General features: G+C 38.9%; 1 protein-coding gene across 7 annotated transcripts in view; it reads left to right on the top strand.

The window, feature by feature from the left end:
• The window catches only part of LOC145992053 (uncharacterized), a 133,185-nt gene that overhangs the window by 9,865 nt on the left and 99,893 nt on the right, over positions 1-23,427 (top strand). For all 7 annotated transcript variants that reach the window (XR_014442125.1, XM_083128209.1, XM_083128211.1 and 4 more), the window contains exons 2-5: positions 831-987; positions 16,840-17,036; positions 21,526-21,670; positions 22,637-22,819. Coding sequence is in view for 6 of the 7 variants with exons in the window: in XM_083128209.1 (XP_082984335.1) it covers positions 831-987; positions 16,840-17,036; positions 21,526-21,670; positions 22,637-22,819 (682 nt within the window). In the remaining variant the exon portion in view is untranslated. The remainder of the gene's footprint in view (positions 1-830; positions 988-16,839; positions 17,037-21,525; positions 21,671-22,636; positions 22,820-23,427) is intronic.

The raw sequence follows: 23,427 nt of genomic DNA, 5'->3' as shown, positions 1-23,427 counted from the left end.
AGTACACCCAAATGCCAACTTCACTTCCATGTAGTACACCTAAATGCCAACTTCACTTCCATGTAGTACATCCAAATGCCAACTTCACTTCCATGTAGTACTACCAAATGCCAACTTCACTTCCATGTAGTACTACCAAATGCCAACTTCACTTCCATGTAGGACTACCAAATGCCAACTTCACTTCCATGTAGTACACCCAAATGCCAACATCACTTCCATGCAGTACACCCAAATGCCAGCATATTGTAGACTAATGAGGCTCTGGCATCTGGACCCATGACCAGTAGAGTCTTATGTGAGACTTTGTATTGTGTGCTGTCTTTGTGCATTTGTGTTTGTCACTTCATTTACTTCATCTCATAACCTTTCATCCTCATCTTCGCAATTAGCCAAAAGTGGCAGAAATGCGAAGTAAAATAAATCACTTCATTCATTCATTCATGAAATGCCAAGGAACCTAACAATCCTAACCTAATAAGAATGTAAAAGTGTAAATACTACAAATGTGTTGGTGTGTAATTATAATTATAATTCAGAAATTCTGTTCAGAATGACCATACGTCGGTTTAGTAAAATAAACTTTGACTTGTTTCATTCTTCTAAAGCAAGACTTTATCTCTGGGATTCTTTCATTAAATGGTTGCAATTTTATGTAATGTTGGTCCCCTGATTTCACATTGTCCATATGTAAATCATTCTGATCTAACAATATTGACAAGCATTGTATGTGTAAAACAACTTCGTTTTTAGTTTTATTACATGATCAAAATAGTAGCTTCACTGATGGATTTGCTTGAATTGGTCTTTATTTCTTATTTCCATTGCAGGTCATGGAGGAAGCAGGTCAAAGAAAATGCAGCGTTCCTCCTGTTCCAAAGAAGAAACCTAAAGTTAAACTACCAACGGTTCGTACTGGAAAATTTGCTTGGTCCCGCCAGAATAAAAGAAAAGGAAATGATTTTGTCTGGCTAAAGAATAACACCTGTGAGTAGATATTTTTTACTGTGGCTACATACATCAGCAGATTTTTTTAGTATTTATTTTATGAAAAACAATTGTCATTCCACGTGAAATTGCCCAATTGAAAGATAAAAGGTTGCTTCATGGTCACGGATTTGCTTCATACTTTTTTTACTGATAGATACTTGGTTCAATATGACAAATATGTAATATTAGACTTGTCCAACAAATATTTTATAAGTTACGAATTTTTGAAAATTTGAAGATTTTCATAAATTGGGTGGATAAACGAACGCACCATGTGACACAAGACATGTTATATCTCGGAAACTATGTGGAATATTGTGATGATTTGAGTATTGTTGGAGAGGACAAGGACAGTCCTAACAGAAAATAACTATATTACCACTCTTACGTGCTCATAACGTATGTTGTGTGGAAAGAACACTCCGCTTCGGGTAATTGTTTGATAGGGAGTCCCAGGTTTTACCACAATGAAAATTGTTACACAACATAATCAATACATGTCAAACATAATATTAAAAAATCAGAGGGGCAATATTTTTCATAGTAAATATATCACAGGTTTCAGTATAGGGTCTATAAACCAATTTTCCACTGGAAAATAGCAATGTTTTTAAAACACACACAAATTACCACTAATATGAGTACACATAATATTGTTAGAAATGTTAAATAAGTGTGAGAAGCATTACTATGATGTTCTGAGTTCATAGAAATTATACTAAGACCAGAGTGCTTGTTCAGAATGCATATGGGTCAGTCCATACCGAATATTCCAGCACTGATTGCTTGAATACTTCTAAAATTTTCAATATTTTCCTTGTTTTAACACACATGCAGGGGTAGTTCATTATACCAGGTGGGCTATAAGTCAGTTGTCAAAAGTGCATTTGGTGCAATAATACTAAACACAAACACCACACAACAAACAATCAATGTCACACAGAACCTCACACGAGACTCCAATAACTGCTAGTGTCGACTGACTTATGGGTAATACGCACTAGTCAAGTTCACAACCAACTTCCACTATGCTAGGCAAAACAAAGTCTTAACGATTGCTAGTGACAACTGACTTATGGCCCACCTGGTAATTCAGGGGTAGGCAAGGCATTATTTTTCTAAAACTTGACTTAGTTTTAAAATGCTGGCCATTTTTTCTGTTTCATGACTTCGCGTATTTTTGGCCTTTGCAGACAGTTACGATAATTATGATAGCTCAGCTAAGGAAAATGATAGAAAGCTGTGGTAAACAACATTGTTTTCAGTACATTTCAAGCATTATTTTATGTTCTGTGCCTTTTTGCACCATCTCTAAGGAAAATCGCTGATATTTAGTTTCAATTAATTCAATTTTGTACAAAAATCAAAGTTTAGGATTATTTTTAGTATTGAAGTAATATAATATAAGAGGTATATATATATTTTTTAGATAAAACATATGAAACAATTACCTGAAGTGGAGTGTTTTTTCATCACAACATATTACTTTCTTGAAAAGTTTTTCTATTTTCTGAGTAGGTAAGAGTGGTAATATAGTCATTTTCTGTTTGGACTGCCCTTCTCCTCTCCAACAATACCTAAATCATCAAAATACTCCACATAGTTTCCGAGATATGACATGTTTTGTGTCGCATGGTGTGGTCGTTCGTCCACCAAATTTTCCAAAATTTATAACTTTCAACATATTTGTTGGACAAGTCTAATATTACTGTTGCGATTAAGGTTCAGAATTCCGCATCTCACGCTACTTCGAATGAAACAACAAAAAGGGAAGTAGCATCCATTGTGGCTACGATTTTCGATCCTTTGGGATTAGTGAGTCCGATCGTCACAGGATTTAAAATATTTCTCGAACTGCTGTGAAGTTAGAATGGGATGTCAACTTTCCACACGATTTGTATCTTTGGTGGAAACAATTGTATGAACATGTACCACGTATCAATGACATACAAATAGACAGATTGGTTTTAATGAAAAATCACGCCAAGATTGATATTCATGGTTTTTGTGATGCATCAGAATCAGCATACGGAGCTTGTGTGTATATTAAGTCGACTGATGCTACAGGGAAGTCATCCGTTCATCTATTATGTTCCAAATCAAGAGTAGCGCCCATCAAGAAGATCACACTTCCAAGATTAGAACTTTGCGGAACATTGTTATTGAGCAAATTGATACAGAAAACAGTGCCAGTGATAGAACTAGCGATCAACAATACTCACTTAGGACAGATTCCAAGATTGTTCTCGCTTGGATTTCATCACCTGCTAATAGATGGAAAACTTTTGTTGCGAACAGTCGCAGAAATTCAAGAACTTACATCTAACAACAATTGGCATCATGTAAGGTCTTCAGATAATCCAGCAGACTTAATCACCAGATCGGTCGATCCAGTCGCATTACGACATTCAGATCTTTGGTGGCATGGCCCACAGTGGGTTGAACAGTCAGAATTATCTATAGAAACGGAACTTTCGACCACAGAAGAGATTCGAGAAGAAAAATAAAGCAGAAGTAAATCATTCATTAATCTGACAAGTAACGTGAAACTTATGGAGAAATATTCCTCTTTGAACAAACTATTGCATATTGTGGCATTATGCTTCAGATTTATTTATAATTGTAAAAATTCAGAAACTAAGAAAATGGGATATTTTCCCGTTCCAGAGTTAGAGATAGTGAGATGCAGATGCATTAAAATCATTCAACAAGAGGCTTACAATCAAGAACTTGATGATTTAGTTAAGGACAAGCAAGTGTTGAAGAGCAGCACACTCAAAAATCTATCCATTCATAGATGATCAGAAACTATTACGAGTAGGAAGTAGACTTCAAAATGCTAACATTCTATTCGATAATAATCGCCTACACATCATTTTACAAGATTGATTGTTGAGGAGGAACATCGAGAGCTCTTACATGCAGGTACTCCATTATTAGTATCATCATTGAGACAAAGATATTGGATTCCAAAGGCAAAACAAGTAGTGAAATCCATAATACACAATTGTCTCGTTTGTTTTTGATTAAAGGCTACAGCCACGGAGCAACTCATGGGCCAATTGCCTCGGAGTAGAGTTACTCTTGCCAGACTGTTCATAAACGTCGGAATTCATTATGCAAGACCTTTTATTATTAAAGCTGGGCAGAGAAGTCGTGTGACTTCCAAGGCATATGCGGCAATGTTTGTCTGTCTATGCACTAAAGCAGTACACATTGAATTGGTCTGTGCCCGTACTAGCTTAGCGTTCATTGCAGCTTTGAGAAGGTTTATTTCATGAAGAGGAAAATGTAAGCACACACATTTATACAGACAATGCTATAAATTTCGTTGGCGCTCAGCGAGAGCTCAAGGAACTTCAACAGTTGTTCAGATCTCAACAATTTGAAGAAGAGATTCAGAATTTTGCAGTGAATGAAGGAGTGACATGGAATTTTATTCCAGCGAGGGCAAGTCACTTTGTAGGATTATGGGAAAGCACCATCAAATAATGAAATTTCATCTACGAAGAGTCGTAGGAAGAACCATTCTAACTTATGAAGAGTTAAGCACTGTACTCACTCAAATAGAGACCCTAATGACCCTTCTTTTCTATCTGCACATTTTATTATAGGAGACACCCTAATTAACCTACCTGAGCCTGATTTGTCTCATGTCCAAGTCAACAGGTTGAGCAGATGGCAACACATCCAGAAGATGAGGCAACATTTTTGGACAAAGTGATCCAACGATTACCTGAACCAAATACAGCAGAGGAACAAGTGGACATCAGCGCATCAAAATCTTCAGCCAGGAATTGTAGTTTTGGTGAAGGATGATAATCAACCACCCATGATGTGGAAGTTGGGAGTTATTGAAGAGACATATCCTGGAGATGATGGTCTTGTAAAGGTAGCCCAAGTGAAGTGCAACTCATGTTTGTTCAAGAGACCCATAACTAAGATTATACATTTTCCCGCAAAGGATGTGTATTTATAAATTGATTGACCTCGCCCAACCAAGAGAGGGGAGTATGTTGCGACTAAGGTTAGACTAATTCTGCCGGTTGGCAACATTGTGTGCTCACCAGTTGAGAGAGAGCGAGTCACGGGAATCAGCCCAGAGGGGTGATAGTGCTTGGGGGGGGGGGTCCCCCTCATTTTAACCACAATGCAAGCACCAGTGATCATTATGAACAGTTTCGTCAATGATTCTGAAAAACAGACATTCGAGCTGCAATCATGCAGTGTGTGTGTGATCATATCATGTTCATATTAGTGTAGTTTGTGTGTCAAGACAATACATAGTGGAAAATCAAGTATTTTAGTTAATTTGTCATTGCAAAACGATAGTCATCATACGTGTCTCGCATTCAAGTGATTGAACCAGCTCTACAGTCCAAATATCAGAGTTGTAGTTAAATCATCATGATCCTCCGTCAATTTTATTAAGTGTTCGATAAACAATTACCATAATCAACCACACCCAAAACAATTACATATTTGTCATATTGGACCAAGTATCTATCAGTAAAAAAATGTGAAGCAAATGCATGACACGTAAGCAACCTGCTCTGGGTGATTTCTCGTGAAATGACCCTGTAGCATCTTGAACATCATAGAATAAATACATCTAATTATTGAGAATGGGACAGGCTAATCAGTAGTTCTTTCATCTGATACATGCATATTCGATACATACATTGTATTGGGAAAATGATGAATAATTTTCCTGGTCTGTCGTTTATAAATAACGTATAGTTTTGTGCAAAATTATATCATCATGTTTATTTTTATTACTGTAAATGTGTAATTCATTTACTATATTTTTGTAAAATAAATGTGTAAATACACATTGTGTTTTAAGAGCAACACCCTTCGTCACACTTGCTTACATTAATTAACCCTTCGTGGGTTGCGCAATAAAAGTTACATGGATGGTCGCATATTTTGCCAGAGACAGAGTTCTTAAAATATGTTCAATTAAAGGTCTGAAACGCCAAACACTCATTAGCTCTTTGCTTGCAACAATTGAGATTCTATAAAGCTATAAAAATTGAAATTCTATAAAACTATAAAAAGGCACACACTGTTAGTTGGGCACAGAATGGCAGACGAGATTTTCAGTAAAAACTAGGTGCACCTATAGTCGCGAATGGACTTGGACACCAAGTGGCTTCAACGAACTCCCCTAGCAGCATGAAGATCTGACTAACACTGAAATCAAAATCGTGGTTTAAAGGTTAGAAACTCTGCTAGACAGGAGGAGGGTGTTGACAAGACAATCATTGATAAATGCTGACGTTGAAGCCACATAGAACTAGAGACCATGCACGACCAACGCAGAGTTAATAATGTGAACGAACAATTCAGGTTATTTTAAAAAACATTTGCAATGGCAAGACATTTATATCGGTCCATCCCTAGTAATGAACATGTGCGTAATACTAATGCACCATCGTCGATGGCAGAGTGGTTAGCACAGCATTCTAGGATGCCAGGTGTCCCAGGTTTGAATCCCAGCTTAAGCATCGTGTGTTCTTGTAAGTGTCCCTTCATTCAACATGCCATCACTCGTCATTCTTGCCGCCATCAGCCAAAAGTGCCTGACAGAGAGACTACATAAAAAAATCTTATCATTAATGGAAAAGGGATACATTTTACTAGAGCCTGGAACTTTGTCCTATAATTTAGAAATGTCAGAAAAATGCAGAAATATAACCAGTATAGCCAAAAAAATGAACAGCAGTCCTTTCGAATTTCTCATTATACATGAAGTCAGTCAGCATCTTCCATGAAGATCGACTAGTGTGGGGGTGGGGTATTAAATGATGGTCAGAATCTCTTTAACCAAAGAATGTAGTGGGAAAATACTGATAATATTGTGGGCTTCACTGCAATTATCATAAGTTTAATTTACTATTATGTCAGATTTACACCTTTGTGGAAACTGTGGTGGAAACGTCTCACGTCACTACTTGCGCAGAGACTGGTTTTCGTTTATCTGCTCCAGAGATAGTTGGGACAGAGTATACATACCAGGGTGGCGACAGACCTGGAAAACTGGGAAAAGTCAGGGAATTCGAGAGGTGAAAAGAAGTCAGGGAATTTTGCCTATATTGACTTTTTTTGTATGTGATGGAATGAAGGTGCCAGGTGTTTGATTTGAAAGATGTCATTATGTAGCCCTGCATGGGAACAGGAAATCTTGTTGCTAAATCTCAGCCTCAACTTTTAGACCCCTTTTATGCACAACACAACCACAGTGCCAGAACAGAAACCAGTGATGAGGGGAGAGAGAAATTTGCAGAGGGGGAGAAAAATTTGATAAGCCTCTTAAATATCACGTGGAAAATGCATTGAATTATCATTTTTGTTGTCCGTATGGAAGTAGCAAGGGGACAGAACAGTCAACAGAAGGAGGGGATGGGAGGGGAGGAGCATTACCACTGTGGCACTGTCCGATAGTTGTTGGGCATCGTAGCATGGCATTTTGTCTGACATTATGAAGGAACATGGAAACAAAAAGGGCACTATGCAACCCTGTAATTTTTTGAATGTCGTGGTACAGCATTTGTCGGATGAACGTTTAGGCTCCATTGATGCATACAATTTTTGTCTGATATCGCCGTCCGACTAATGTTGAACTTTGACAAAATGTTCACTACAACGTGCGACAAAAATCGCATGCATGGCATTCTTATGGAATTGATTTTTGTCGGATGTCTTCGGACTGCAACATCTGACAAAAATTCCATGTCTGGTGTATTACATTTCATTGAACAAACTTTTTGGCTCCTTATATGCATGTGAACGTAGCAGTTCGATACTTGTCATTCTGCGACATCCGGCCAAAATCACATGCATTGCACTCTCATGAATCTGATGTTTCTTGGATGTTCCAGTATGACATTTTTTGTCATTTACAACATTTGTCAGATGCAAAATCCAACAAAAATGGAGCCTTAGTCTGCTACACCACTGCAAATATGCTGCTGGAATTTTATTACTCTTCTGGCTCACTTAATCTTATTCAATGTAGAAAAATGTACGAAGGTTTTCTTTCATCATCCAGGCATAATAGTGGTTTTGCACAGAGTAACATTAGTTTACAATGACATGGAACTGTAATTCCATGTCAAGAAGAATCCAACAAATTTGGATATTTCAGGTGAATAATGTCACGAAAAAGTAAAACATAAATCTGCATTGGTAAACATCATATAACTTTGACAAGTGCATGATGCTCCCAACCTCCAAGTTTTCTGCAACACCCGTATTACAATTCACGCCACTCTCCCACCCCTTTCGGTCCTGTCTGTTTAAACTCATGGAATGTCCAATGTTATGAAATAAAATTATAATAATAAATATGTAAAAATTTAATATTATAATTACTTGAATCATTCAATCCTAAATGCATATCACTTTCTTCAGTAATTGACGTTTATCTGCCAGACCTGCAAAATTTTCACTTTTCATCTATGATTTATACAAGAGGCATTCAGAAAGTAAGTTGCAATTAGTAGGGACCTTGATTTTTCGCAAACTCAATAATAGTGAAATATGTGCAAAGTAGTGTTTATGAATGTGCAGTGATGTGTGGACAAATTATTCACCCTTTCGAAATAGTGAAATAACGAGAATTTGGCATAAAATGTGAATTGTTGGCATTTTTCGCAAATTTTAAAAATGTGCTTAAACAACGAAAAATACCTTGAAATCCAACATTCTTGTCTGTTTTAGGCTAAAAGAAACAAAATGTACCATATTTGTGTATCTAGAACACACAAGTTTTCCAACATTTTATCCAAGAGAAAACTATTATGCATGTTGTATGTGGAATAATTCCAACAGCCACATTCAATCAAATATTTCCTAGGATTTTCTCAACTTCTGTCAGAACAATTTGCACCACAGAGCAAAGTGGCAGGGTTCACACAGAAGTCGCATCATCAGTATTTGTCACGCAAGAAGGGTTTTGAATCCCCTAGCTAAGTGGTGCGATTTTGGTGGAGATCAAGTGCTCACCTACCGCCACACGGGAGTCGTAACATCGACATTTGTCGAGTGAGAAATAAGGGAAAATAACTTCCTCAAAAATCGGTTCCAACATATCAAACTGTAACGAAAAAACATACACCAGATGACGAACAATTTAGTAGTTTAAAACCACTATGAAGGTATAATTTTAGGTATATTTGCCGCAAATGCACTAAAATGAAAATGTAAATTTTGGGAAAAATAACACAATAGTAAAAATAAATAAATAAAGACTGGAACTATCTTTACTGCTGTGTTGCTGTCAAAACCTTGTCCTGCCAGAAATCTCTTCATCTGAAGAAAGAGATGAAAGTGGTTACATGCAAGGCCAGGGCTGTACAGGGAGTGGTCCAAGATAGCTCACTTGAAATAATATAAAAGAGCCTGCATGTACTTAGCTGTATGGGGTCGTGCACATTGGATTGGCCTTCGTCTGATCATACTATCGCTCATAATGTCTGGTCTGTACACCTCACACGATTGCTGGTGGCTCTATGCTGGATTCGGAGTGTGCAAAAATCTGATTACCCCACATACCTCACTGTCGGTGGGGGACTGTGTGAAAGCTGCCATCTTTAACCTAGAACTGTCCTAATATGGCTGCATTTTACTGCACCAGATTACAGCCACATGACACTTCTTCCTGCCTGCATATGCATGTTGCACTCCAACCACTAGCGCTGCGTACAGGTGGCATTGGAACTTTTTTCTGGATGCCCCTTGTACATAAACTTTCGGAAGCTGATATCAACAGCATATTCCTGTTTTAATATTTGATTAGCTAAATCAGACACCTTTACAATGCAGTAGATTCCCCTTCCATAAATTGCTTGTGTTTAATTATTAACATGCTATGTGGAAGAAAGTCATTGGACAAAGTCAACTCTGAAACGAACTCCTCATGGAAAAGAGAGTACAGACGGGTATATATATATATATGGCAGCAGGAGGCTTCTCAGATCATTCGCTGATAAAATGGACAGGAAAGAGCCCAGTATGTTTGAAAGAGGGATCATAGTAGGCTGCTCCATAGGAGGCATGAGTATACGTAGCATAGCTGATGCCCGACAGGTCCCTAAATCAACTGTAGCCTTTGTCATCAAGAAGTGGAAGGAAAAGGGACACTGCAGCAATGTACCACGAAGTGGAAGACCCACGAAATTGGACGACCAGGACAGGAGAGTGCTAAAGAGGGAGATTTGAAAAAACAGGACCCGTCTGATGCATTCGATTGCAGAAGAGTTTCAAAGTGCGACTAATTTGACTGTTTCGACCAAGACACTTCACAAGGAGACCCATGCGCTTGGTTATCATGGTCGAGCCGCTGCTCACAAACCCCTGATAACAAAAAACAATAAACTGCAGAGACTATGCTGATGTAAAGAGCGGAGAAACTGGACGTTGGAGCAATGGCGGAAGGTCCTATGGAGCGATGAATCATGCTTCACAGTTTCGATCAGATGGGAGAGTGTAGGTATGGCGATTACCCGGAGAACATCTGTTACCCGAGTGTAGTGCCCACAGTGAAATATGGTAGTGGCGGCATCATGTTCTGGTGTTGTTTCAGCTGGCATGGCGTGGGTTCACTGGTACCGGTGTATGGCCACATGACGTCTGCATCCTACCGAGATATTCTCGACAACTCCATGTTCCCCACGTTGTAGCATTTCTATGGAAACTAAGAATGTGTGTTCCAGGACGATAATACGACTTGTCATGTTTCCAGGGCTACCATGGAGTGGTATGCAGAAAATAATGTCACCCAACTGGATTGGCCTGCTCAGAGCCCTGACCTCAACCCTATCGAACATCTATGGGACGAACTGGAGCATTGATTGAGGTCGCGATCGCCTCGCCCTTCTACACATTCATGGTTGGTGAATGTACTGCAGGAGGAATGGCGGAATATCCCACTCGGTGTACTACACAACCTTGTGGTCAGTTTACCACGACGAGTGGCTGCTGTTATTGCTGCCAAAGGCGGACAGACCTCCTATTGATTGCAAGAAAACTGATGGTATCTGCTGACATATGGTGTTCAATGACTTTCTTCCACATAGTGTACATACAGAAGTTGATTCATGTATATTGAGCCGAATTCAATGTGCGACTGTACCACGCATGCGCAACGCATTGCATCGCCGTGAGATTGCCACGAGGCAAGCAACAGTATGTCGTTAGTCACGCAGTAGAGCAGTGTAGTCGAGCGTAGTCTGATGCCGCCGAAACTGAACAGATTCTGGGAGGGGTACATTGTTGCCCTTTTCGACAGGAAGTTCACGGCGACGTGCATCGTAGAAATGTGTAACATGCGTAATTTTCGTGTAGGTCGTCCCACTGATTCGTATTATACGGAAATATGCGGCACAGAGTCCTGGACCCACCACACCGATGCGAGCAGCTAGAAACCAGCCTCCCGTGAAGAGGACCCAGCCGCTATTGCGTGTTGTTGGGCATATGGCGACCTCCGAAAATCCCCCACAGCATGCAATGGCCAGCAAATGCCGCACATCGCAGGTGACAATCAATCGCGCCATTCACAGGGATTTACACCTCAAGGTTGTTCGCAAGAGCAGTGTGCACTCCCTGAAACCGTGTCATGTGGCTGAGCGAAAAAGGAACTGCAGGAGGCTGTATAAACGTCATCTAGCAGGTGATCGGTGGAAGTTTGTTGTGACCCTTGATGAGGAGTGGATTTACCTTACAGACTGTGATAAAGTTCGTGCCATTACATACAGACCTGTTGACGCCAAGAGCCGAAGCACGTTCTTCCGCCAGTGCGCAGAGAGCTTCCCAAAGGGTTCAGGATTGTGGCCGGTTTCTCGTACAGGGGCAAACTGCGTCTCCGAAAGGAAACATCAAAAATCAATGCTATGTACTACCAGACTCATGTCCTGACTGAAATGTACCAGCATGAAATTCCAGCATTGTACGGACAATACGTGAACCATGTTGAACTCCACCAAGACAAGGCATCCAGCCACACGGCGAAAACATCGCTGGAATTCTATCGCCATATGGAACAGGAAACTAGAATTTCTGTAATTCCCTTCTTTGACATCCCTGTCAAGAGTCCAGATGCCAGCCCAATGGACTATTGCGCTTTCGGACTCCTCAAGCGTCGCCTGTCCCATTGTCAAGTCTGCACCGTCTCCCTTGTCAAGTCCGCACAGTCTCCGGCCTGTGGAAAGCCTGTAACGAGGAGTGGGATGCAATACCCATGCAACGCAGTCTCCTGCAATGGAAACTCCAATGCTGGGCAATAATCAGTAGTGGTGGCCTGCAGATTGAACACAACCAGTGTTGGAAACACAGCATTTCCTAGGTACGTGGCACATTCGAATTCGGCTCAATATAAATGAATGAACCTCTGTGTATATATACCCTTTTCACCAGTAATAATGGTATAACTGCATGTTGGCAGTTTCACTTGGATATACTGTGAATGTTCGTACTGAAGGAGAAGTCCCATTGATAATGTAAGGAAATATGGCACTTTGTTTTGTATGTTTCAATTGTTCACTTGTGTGCAAGGATTAAGTTGTTTGCTTTACACAGAAAAGAGAAGTAGGTTTGTGCATTGAAAAATGAGTCTGCACTCATCGTTCTTGCAAGCAGAGGGTTCCAAACCTCAGTGGAAATATCAACATATAGCGAGAAAGGCTAAAGAGATTGAAAATCACAAAATTCCTTTTTGCATCACTCTCACTCTAATCTCATTTAGTCGTAACTTTAAAAATAATGAAATATTTTATTGAATAACTGGCTGCATATGACAAAATCCCATAATTCCTCCCTAGCTTGTGAATAGTAATAATTTTCCAAGTTCACTATTTAGCAGTTTGAATGCAAATCATAGAGAAATGAAGACAATTTCATGGAAGCTAATATATGTACTTAATATACCTGGATCTGTATGATTTTCTTATTTCCATTTGCAAAAACATGAATTTAGTTTATAATTGTCCTGGAAAAGTCGGGAATTTCATTTCTGCTTGTCTGTAGCCACCCTAACATACTGATTCGTGCGTAGCTCAAACGACAAGTGATTTTGAAACTTCTGTACTTGATTGCCGATGGGGCAGGGCCAGGGGCTGTAATGTACCGAATGTAATTTTTATTTTTGACATTGTTGTGTGATGATAAAAAATAGTAAAGAAAAAATATAATTGAAACTTGTTTACGATGCCCACACAACAATTAATTGAAACTTGTTTACGATGCCCACACAACAATGACTGTGGCACGGAGAATATTTTTTTCCCAATAATGTTCGCATGACTATCAATTGTTGGCGGGATAAAAAAAGGGGGTGTTATTGTTTTGTACTAGTTGATTAGAAAGGACGTCATCTGCTTTTATTTTCTTTGTCCACAATTTCCTTATCCTGCCATCGATAATATAAACTATCCGTTGTGCTAAAGCCACGAAGAATAAATTATAAAATAACTGATATATGTAAGACAATTGCGAAATTATGCAGAAATATATCTTATTACGTGAAAATGAAAGAAATATTTTGGAAAAAAGCGAAATTGGTAAAATATGTCAAGTTTGTCTATTGTGGCTGAATTTCATCAGATACATAAAGATCTTGCCCCAGTATTTGATCCAGTGCCCCCCCCCCAAAAAAAAAATAATGTTATAACATAAAGTCAAACATTTATCTAAAATAGTAACTATGAAGGTTAGATAAAATACACTGCCATTTCTATGTAAATTTGAATTTTTTTAAAAAAATTCTAAGCTCTTACTATTGGATTAAAAATTATAGATACTCAAGTTTCAACAATACTTAAAAATTAACCACTAGTCCGACGTAAGAACGGGTTACATCAAAAGTTAGCGTATTCAGTTCCACGTTAAGGTATAGTAACAATTTTTTTTGTATGCCTTTGATTTTTTATCGTGAGAACAAAAAAAGTGTTTTCCCCCCTCCCCAAAGGATCTCTCTCTGTAACTTGCAGCGTGTAACCAACCATTCACAAGCCACTGAAAATATCTCTTGAGAGCTACCGTAAGCTCACCATGGATGGTTTGGTGATCCTGCTATAGCTATGACAATATACAACCAGAATATTTGGTGAGAAGGATGAAACACCTTCAGGGATCCATTGGTTCAGGTGCTCCACATTTCTGATCTTGACAGAGTACACTTTTTACCTTGCATAGCCCCATGGATAAAAATCAAAGGGGGCAAGATCTGGTGAGCATGGTGGCCACCTCCGGTCTTTCAATATAACTGTAAGATGACATTCTCTAGCATTTGTGACATGGCATATACTTCAAACGTATCATATGATCAAAATGAAGCCTTGATTATGATAATCAACTTGTATAATGTCATGAGCAGTTTCATTGGCTCATATCGTTACGGGAGTAGACCTATCCCGACACATGAAACTTCCACATGCACACACACACTTGCTCTGTAACCCCCACCCCCCTATCTCCTGCATACACCAGAAATTGGAGAGAATCTCTTCATTTAGCCATTACTTTTTTTACTAATATGATTTATTTCAGACTATAAATCATTATTATTATGAACATCCTATGTATTTCTGTATGTTTCGCATGGACCTGTGGACTGTTAAACTATGATAGTGCTGCCACCTACAGAAAATTTTGTACAAATCTGCAGTGGTAATTTACGTTCTGTTTGAAAGCATTTTAGTGACAATAATTCACTGTGCATATGCTTATGTGAGCAGGTTGGTAAAATTATATTTGGTGGTGTTACCTTATTTTATGTAAAAAATAAATCTGTTCCAGCAATTTCTTTGCAATAGGTAACTATATTAAATATATCAGTTCAAATGATATTTCTGTTTTGAAATAAATGTTAACGCGAGTGTGCAATCTCCTGAAACAACAAGGAAGTAACTTTCTGGTGGTTATAAAACATCAAACTTGTGTGAAACATACACAAGAAGAATTACATTAATTTGAAATACCGTACTCAAGTATAATGCACACTTTTTTTCCAAAATTTTTGTCCTCAAAAACTGTGGTGAATGTTATGCACGGAATAATTTAGACTGCCAATATGAAACCATACAGGGTCATTCCATGATTTTGTAACACTTGCATTGATGTTTCATGTTATATCGTTGTAAAGCTTAAATTCTGCAGTTTCTGAATATGGCAACTGTATTCCATTCAAAATGGTGAGACTAATGTGCAATGCTGTTGAAATAGGCCGATCACAAAATGAAGGAACATTCTAATGGGTACTTTGGATGAAAGAAACGATAAGGAAAAATAAAATAATAATTAAAATGTATTACTGGCCAAACAGCATGACATATATGGAGTGTGTAAATGCCTTAATGGAAGAAATCTTGTGCTGCTAACTGTTAGTTTGAGGGTCCTGAATGTTTCTTGTGTAGTTGTTACATTAGATGAGCAAAAGTCTTGCACTATATTTGGAAATATCACTCTGAAGCACCAATACAAGCTGTGACTAACATAACCACATCAATGTTACTAACATGTAGGCCCTACAACATTGCTGTATTAGACACATTTGCTGGCCTCTTGATGGGCATAGCAGCAGCTTTAAGATCTACAACCAAGAAAGCCATTCCTTGAACATGAATTATACTGCACATTATATATGAGATATATTTGTTAGGTCACTTTTCCCCATCAAGAACCAGGGTGCGCATTATACACGCATGCATATTATACTTGCGTAAATACGGTAGATACTTAAGTTGAATTTTGTAGAAGGAAATACGAGGGTTGGGGCAAAAGTCATTGCAACTATTTTTTTTCTTGTAGATACCAGCCCGGTTGGAAAATGCGACGTATACAGATGAAAGAACGAGGGGGGGAACTACATGTGGGGACAGTTGAAATACGCGAACATTGTGTCTCACATATTTATTACGATAGTGTACAATACAATACTGGTTTGATCGTGCAAAATTAATTACATACCTGTTCTACAGAACAAAACTGGGGCTAAAGGCCCTCAAAGTAGTCACCTGCCATGTGCACCAGACGCTGCCAACGATGTGGGAGACTCGGAATACCATCTGCGTCACCATTGGCCGCACCATGTGTGAATCGGGTAATCTGTTGTTCCACAGCATTGGCAATGTCGTCTCGTGTCGCAAACCGCCTTCCACGTAGTGGTTCCTTAACCTTGCGACGTGGCGTTCGGAAGAAATGTCCGGACCTTCTGGACAGTGCAATCATCCTGCACGACAACGCTAGACCACATAAAGCAGACTGTGTACGGCGGCAACTGCAACGTTGGGGATGGGAAGAAATGGAGCACCCGCCGTACTCTCCTGACATTTCGCCCTGTGACTTTCATCTCATACGCAAGGTTAAGGAACCACTACGTGGAAGGCGGTTTGCGACAAGAGACGACATTGCCAATGCTGTGGAACAACAGATTACCCGATTCACACATGGTGCGGCCAATGGTGACGCAGATGGTATTCCGAGTCTCCCACATCGTTGGCAGCGTGTGGTGCACATGGCAGGTGACTACTTTGAGAGCCTTTAGCCCCAGTTTTGTTCTGTCAACTGTAGAACAGGTATGTAATTAATTTTGCACGATCAAACCAGTATTTTCCTGTACACTATCGTAATAAATATGTGAGGCACAATGTTCGCGTGTTTCAACTGTCCCCACATGTAGTTCCCCCCCTCGTCCTTTCATCTGTATATGTCGCATTTTCCAACCGGGCTGGTATCTACAAGAAAAAAAATAGTTGCAATGACTTTTGCCCCAACCCTCGTAATTATTTCATTCAAATTTTAATAAATGTTCATGAATTTATTTCAACTTGCAATTTTGTTTTTTCACAGATAATAGAGATCGTCGTTACAACCAGTTGTTGGCAAACAACAGAGCGTTGGCTAAGGCTCTTGCAAACCAGAAATTGGATTCAAATCAGCTCTGTGAGAGACTGCTTCAAATGCAGTCTGAGAATAATGAATTGAAAGAGAAGAATGTCCAACAAGAAACATTATTTAGAGCATCTGCTGCTGTCCATCAAATCAACGTAAGTTTCTAATTAACATTCAAATGAAAATATTCTGTTTCTTCATGGTGTGGTGCAGTAAACGTATCACAATATTGTTTGAAATAATTCTGTGCTTCCACATTGCTCTCTTTCGAACATTTAATTTCAAATGCATTCAGTAACATATGTGGGTTGTAAATTTGAAAGTGGCAACACTGTCAGAAAGAGGTGATAAAGCCGTGCATGTGTTACTGGTGAGCTGGGGCCCATGTCGATGCATGGGGTGTCAAAAGTGTTCGGTGTAGTGAGTGCAGTTGTACAAGGTTAAAATTTACTATTTTATGTCCTGCCCTAAACATGTTTACAAAGGTAGAACAGTGTGGATCAAAATCCAGGTGACTCATGTAAAAAATGCAGGAGAATGTCAGCAAGATTTGCATGAAGCCTGTAGCAAAATACCTAGCTGTATCTGATGGTTGCAGAATGGGTAAGTGCATTTCTTGGGGAGGATGGGATTTGCCAGTGAGCACAACCTCAATGTGAGAAAAGGTACATCATTTTAGTTTCCCCACATTATCACCATTGTCCAACCATCAGATTTGGCTAGGTATTGCTACTACAGGCTTCATGCAAGTCTTGATGGAATTCTCCTTCATTTTTGCCATGAGCCACAATCACTGTACTACCTTTGTAAACCTGTTTAGGGCAGTACACAAAATTTCAACCTTCTACATACGCAAAAGCACCCACTTCACCAACTACTTTTTGCACTCCACACACCGACATGGTCTCCAACTGATAATGCTCACTGCCTGATAGCACATGCAAGGTGCCTTCATCTCTTTCTGACAGTGTTGCCACTTTTAAATTTACAGCCCACAAGGGTCGTTCAAGGTTGACCAAGACTTTTATTTACAAAAAGTTGGAAAGTCCTACAAGCACCACACTAGACCAGTTTTTCAAAGGATTCCCTTGAACATCCAGGCACTGTTGCCATCTTTGTTCCAGTTCCCAGCATCCTTGGGCATAGAAGGAAGTTGACTGCTATCTTGGCCACTGCCGGAATATTTTTATTTTTTTCTCAGCGTTTCATTTTTTCTTTATTGCTTGCCTCAGATGCTCTTTAAGAAGGTCAAACAAATCTGATATTCACTGAGGGCAGTCCAGAGTGTAAGGACATGGAACAAAACCTCCCAGTGTATTTTGGCAATAGTTGTTACTGTCAAATTAATCATGTGGAGCCAGGCATTATCATGGTGAAGAATGACATTCTCAGACAACATTCTCTGTCTTTTCTTGCAAATGGAATAGCATACGTCACCCTTCATCAATGTGCAGTGGACATTAATTCTGACCCTTTGTCAAAAAAATTCACATTAATACCTTACATGTCCAAGTCCGATGAACGGATTCATCCATGCAGTTCATTCATCAGAGACTATTGTTCTTCGCCAAACTTTTGATCGTGACATCATTTTTTTCCCCATACTGTGCTTCCAATCTTCTCAAAACTTCAACTGGAACCTTCTCCTTCACAATAAATTTGATAATACACCTCTTTCCCACAGATAGACACACATTACGTGCTGCCATTTTTACTACCACTACTGACTTAACAACCTCTTTCATTTGTCATTAGTTTTCTTCACTGCTTCTTCATACATTTTTTAAATTATCTTCTTTCATTGGTCTGACCAGTTCTTGTGGTGCAAATTTCAGTCAAAGGTGGTGCCTTCTGGAAGGAATTAGGTCAAATAATTATGCTGTTTTTGTGCTGTTTTTGTATTGTTTTTGAACAAAATAATGTTATTTTCTTCAAAAGCCGGTGCCACATGCACTGAGACTAGGGCTGAGCCGATACCAATGTATCGGTATTGGTGGATACCAGGGGTATCGGTAAGATCTGTTCAATTTTTTTCGTCAATAGCATCCGATACCGAAGGTTGATTGATTGATTTGCACTTTTTGTGCCACTATTGGCTAATTTGCGAAGATGGGAATGAATCATGATATAATGAAATTGATGAACGTACATTCACAATCATCCATGCCCAGGCCAGGATTCAAACCCGGGACCCCTGGCGTTGTAGCACATTGTGCTAACCACTCTGCCAAGGGGGCCGGCAATGATACCAAAGATTTTGAGTGGCTAGAGTGGCCAAGAGAAACAATTCATTTGTCACGATTTGTCCTTTTCAAAAGTTTGTTTACCCTTCCTTGTGACGGCATGGGGTCCCGCACAACAATTCCATGTACAGTTCCGAAAATGATGCACCCCCCTGGGAAGCAGATGACAAGATCAAAGGCAGGGCTAAAGTGAAAGCACTGCGGCCAAACGTGGCATTGAAGGCATGTAACTGCCTGGTGGTCAACTCTATGTGGAAATAATAGAAACCATCAATTGCCAATTCTTTCTTGCAAACTCATAGGTTAAGAACGTGATGTTTTCAAAACAAGCATTATTATAATGCTAGGCTCATTCCTGAGTTCCTGGGAAAGGGATGAATGTCGCTGTGGGAGGGAGGGTTGTGGATTTTCTTATTGTGCTCTTACCCCTTCTGTGTGACTGCTGTCCATGCCGACACTGCAGTGACTTGTTTTTATTGCAAATCACAGAGAATAGTGGACAGCAGGACATATACAGAGCTGCCAAGTGAACATTAAATTATTTCTGTATTTGTGTATATTTTTACGTCATTTTCTCCCGTCTCCAGGTTAATCCAAACGATAAGAATGTTGTTTACATTTGTATTTATTTTGCATTCCTTGTACAGTCCTGGACACTGCCGGCTTGTAACGATTCCATTGAAAGTCAATGTATTCATTACAAGCCGTCAGTGTCCGTGACTGTACAAGCTGTATGCTATTAGCACTATATTTTACACGCTATAACTTTCTCTCCCCTTAAAGACATGTATAATGAAATGAAGTTATAATAATACACAGATTTCTTTGGTGTATCTGCAACACTTGAATAATGCTTGCAACCTTTCAAAAACAACTTTTTTGTTTTTTGCATACTCTGGGGTTAGAAAAAAGTTCACATAAAATGTTACAGAACATTTTAAGTGATACAATGCCATAAGAGAATAATGTGGAAGTATTTGATATCATTAATAGGATGTGATGCGAGTTTTGTGTCTTAGTAACTAGCCTTTGTTATTTTACTGGAATTATACAAGTATCGGTATCAGCATCGGTATCGATTGCAATTGGTTAAGGTATCGGTATTGGCTCTGCCCTAATGTGAGACATAATCATATATCCCCAAAATTCTTGTGCAAAGAAAAATTACATATTGCAGTCCTGGAAGGAAAAAAAATGAATATAACAAACTTACTTTCTTTACTGCCCATCTTCCACCCCTGACTTAATGCTCGACTGCCTTGCAGTGATGCCACCGAAGCTGTTTTCAAATTTTCTTGTCATTAAAATAAAAAAAAAAAATACCAAATCTGAAAAATTGTGTGAATGCTCACATATGAAGGGCTCAGGTGTAAAACATGGTAAGTGACATTTTGGTCATCTCTGAGTACATTACGAAAAAGGGTTATTAAAAGCTATACTGTAGATAAGTTGTTTTCGTGTTGTTTTTCCCAATTTCGCAAGGCTTTACTGAGTCCAATGCAAATTGTATGACATGGCAATTTTACTCGAAAGTTGAAGGATGATACATTTTACTTTGTTATTCAAATATGACCAAAATGTCACTTACCATGCTTTACACTCGAGCCCTTCATATAATTTTTCAGATATCATAGGGTTTCTATACAAGTGGAACATTTTGAAAAAGGCTTTGATAGTATAGGCTAAACGTCCAGCTGAGCCTTCATGTGTCTGGGGTGGTTATAATATCAAGTTACTGGCCTCCTCAATGGCACAGTGGTTGCTTTGTCGCCTTGTATTCCCGGGTTCGATACCTGGTGGAGGCTCATAGTGGTTCGGATCACACTTTAAACTGTAGGTCCAGTCCCGATTAGCCTTACTGTGCATAAAGTAGACTTAAAACACTAATTCAATCAATCAATCAAAAGTATCAAGTTACTGTATTGTTTAGATTTGTGTGGCGGAAGTTTTAATTAATACCAATCTGGCAGTGCTGTGGGATGTGGGGCGCTGGACTCTATGAACTTGTGCATTGTGCTTCATTCCATTTGGGTTAGAGAGTTTTACCAATGGTCTGTGTTTCATTTTATCTGCCAAGAATCTCAATTTTTTCTTTAAAAAGCTAAATTGTCAGTAGGCTCTGATTAAATTGGTAATTTAAGTCTGTACTTTTGACCCTTTAACTAGTTTTGCATAACCTAAATTAATGGGAGGCACAAAATTAATTGGTTGCAACGATAAGTACAATAATGGAAACTTGAAACTTCTCCATGCAATAATAATGTATCTTTCAAACCTGATGTTTCAAGTGTAGCTGTGTGTTCTTGTTTCAAGAGGATTATGCAAGTAAATGTGTTATGCTGATATATACATACTACATGTACTATGTGAATAATTTGTTTTTTTCTGAATATTTTCGCAGGAAATGAGACAAGAAATGGAAAGTTTCCTAAGAAAGGTTTTGGAACATATGATGGGCATGTCGGAAAATATTGATAAAGCATGGACATTGCTGGATAGGATGAAGAGACTGTCCTCTGTTTCTGCGCTACATGATTCACACTCAGGTAATTGGAATTGTTAATATTCTGTTTTCCAGAAATGAATTCAATGAGGTGACCGGTATTGGTTCACAAGTACAGTGACTTGGGATCCAGTGTGATCCAGTGAGTAGGGCATCTCCACTACCATGCTGGAGATGCAGTATCGGAAACATTGCTGTATTCTGCATATTATCATGTTTATCAGCCTTAAACCAACTTCTCTCACAAAATATGGTTTCAAGATTTAACTATAATACGGGGTGGTCCAAAAAGGAGTTTACAACTTTATAAGTGCATAAAAAATTATTCAGAAACGTTACAGAACTGGTTGTAAGAAAATACATCAACTTCCACTAGCATTGTGGAATCGTACCAAATTCCTCCACTGCAAGCGCCAGTGGCAGTTCCATTAAAAATGGCTGCTTTCACAGGTCAAGAGCGAGTCTGCTGTGTGTAAAGGCCGCATCTACTTCCAACAGGATGGCATACCATCTCGCTAACTCACCGAAGTCCGGGATATCCTCGATAAACCAATTTCCAAGTGGATGAATAAAATCTCAGAAGTAAAAATCAAGGAGGTCAGAGCAGTTGAACAAGGTGGCCAATTGGTCTATCTCGACCTATCTATCACCCTGGAAATCGCTTATTGAGAATATCTCGGACTTCAGACTCCCCTCTCACCTTGAACTCTCACTTTATTTGTGTAAAGAGAAACAATAAATAAGAAATGTTTGTGCAAACTAGGTCTAATTTTCAGGATATGCCACTGATCGGAAAGTATCTACTGGATTTAATCTGGAGCATTATTGTTGGCTCATTCAGACTATCAAATAATCTGTCCCATCTTTGTTTTTTAGCAAATTTAGATCATTGCTAGTGAAAATTATAGAGGCAGCAATTGATTCTATTTCATGTCAACATTTGGTTGAAAACAATTTCAGCAAGGAAAACTTCATAAATAATGACTTTAACTCTTTAATGCTCTTTCAGGTATTCTAAGCAGGAGTGAGGTTGGTCCATTCGGGAGCAGCCCCCAGAGTACACCACCAAAACAAGTGGTGAGTCCTATGGTTAGTGGCCATACCATTAAAAAGCCTACCATTACTTTGAAACGAATGAATGCAGAAGAAATGGTGGAGCTTCAGCAGGCAAGAGCGTTGCAAAGGCCTGTAGGTGAGTACGAATATAGTTATAGTAACTATCAGGCCTGTATCGATATCATTGTATCAGTACTGTGACATTGGTATCAGAAATTATTGGTTTGAATTATTGTATTTATACAGGTAGCAAATCCATGTGCAAAATCTCAGTTTTCATTAATCTTCCTCAATATTATGCATCGAAAGTATACTGAATTTACTCATGTATAATGCACACTTTTTCCAAAAGTTTTGCCCCCAAAAACTGTGGTGGCGTATTATGAATGGTATAATTCAGGCAGTCAACATTAAAGCCATGCATGTTTTCACTATATCACTGCATATAACACATATATATCAACAGGTGCAAATGCAAATTACCAAGTTGGATTTCTTTAGTAATAATTTTTTTAAAAAAAAACACTATGAAAATGAAATGGCCATTTCCCATGATTTTTTACTTTGTAACAGAACGTTTTGCGACTGCTCCATTCTAGCAAAATTCAAGTATGCACCTCCCGCCACGTGGGATGCATGTCAGTGGTATTTGTCAGGTGACAAATTAATAGAAAATAACTTCTTGAGCGCAAGGAAGCAGAACCTGATCCTCACGACTAGCTCGTCCTATCCATTGATTTGGTA

The sequence above is a fragment of the Lepisma saccharinum genome, chromosome 9 (genome assembly GCF_977018435.1).
Source record: "Lepisma saccharinum chromosome 9, izLepSacc3.1, whole genome shotgun sequence".
Lineage (NCBI taxonomy): Eukaryota > Metazoa > Arthropoda > Insecta > Zygentoma > Lepismatidae > Lepisma > Lepisma saccharinum.
This window is presented reverse-complemented; position numbering and strand designations above follow the sequence as displayed.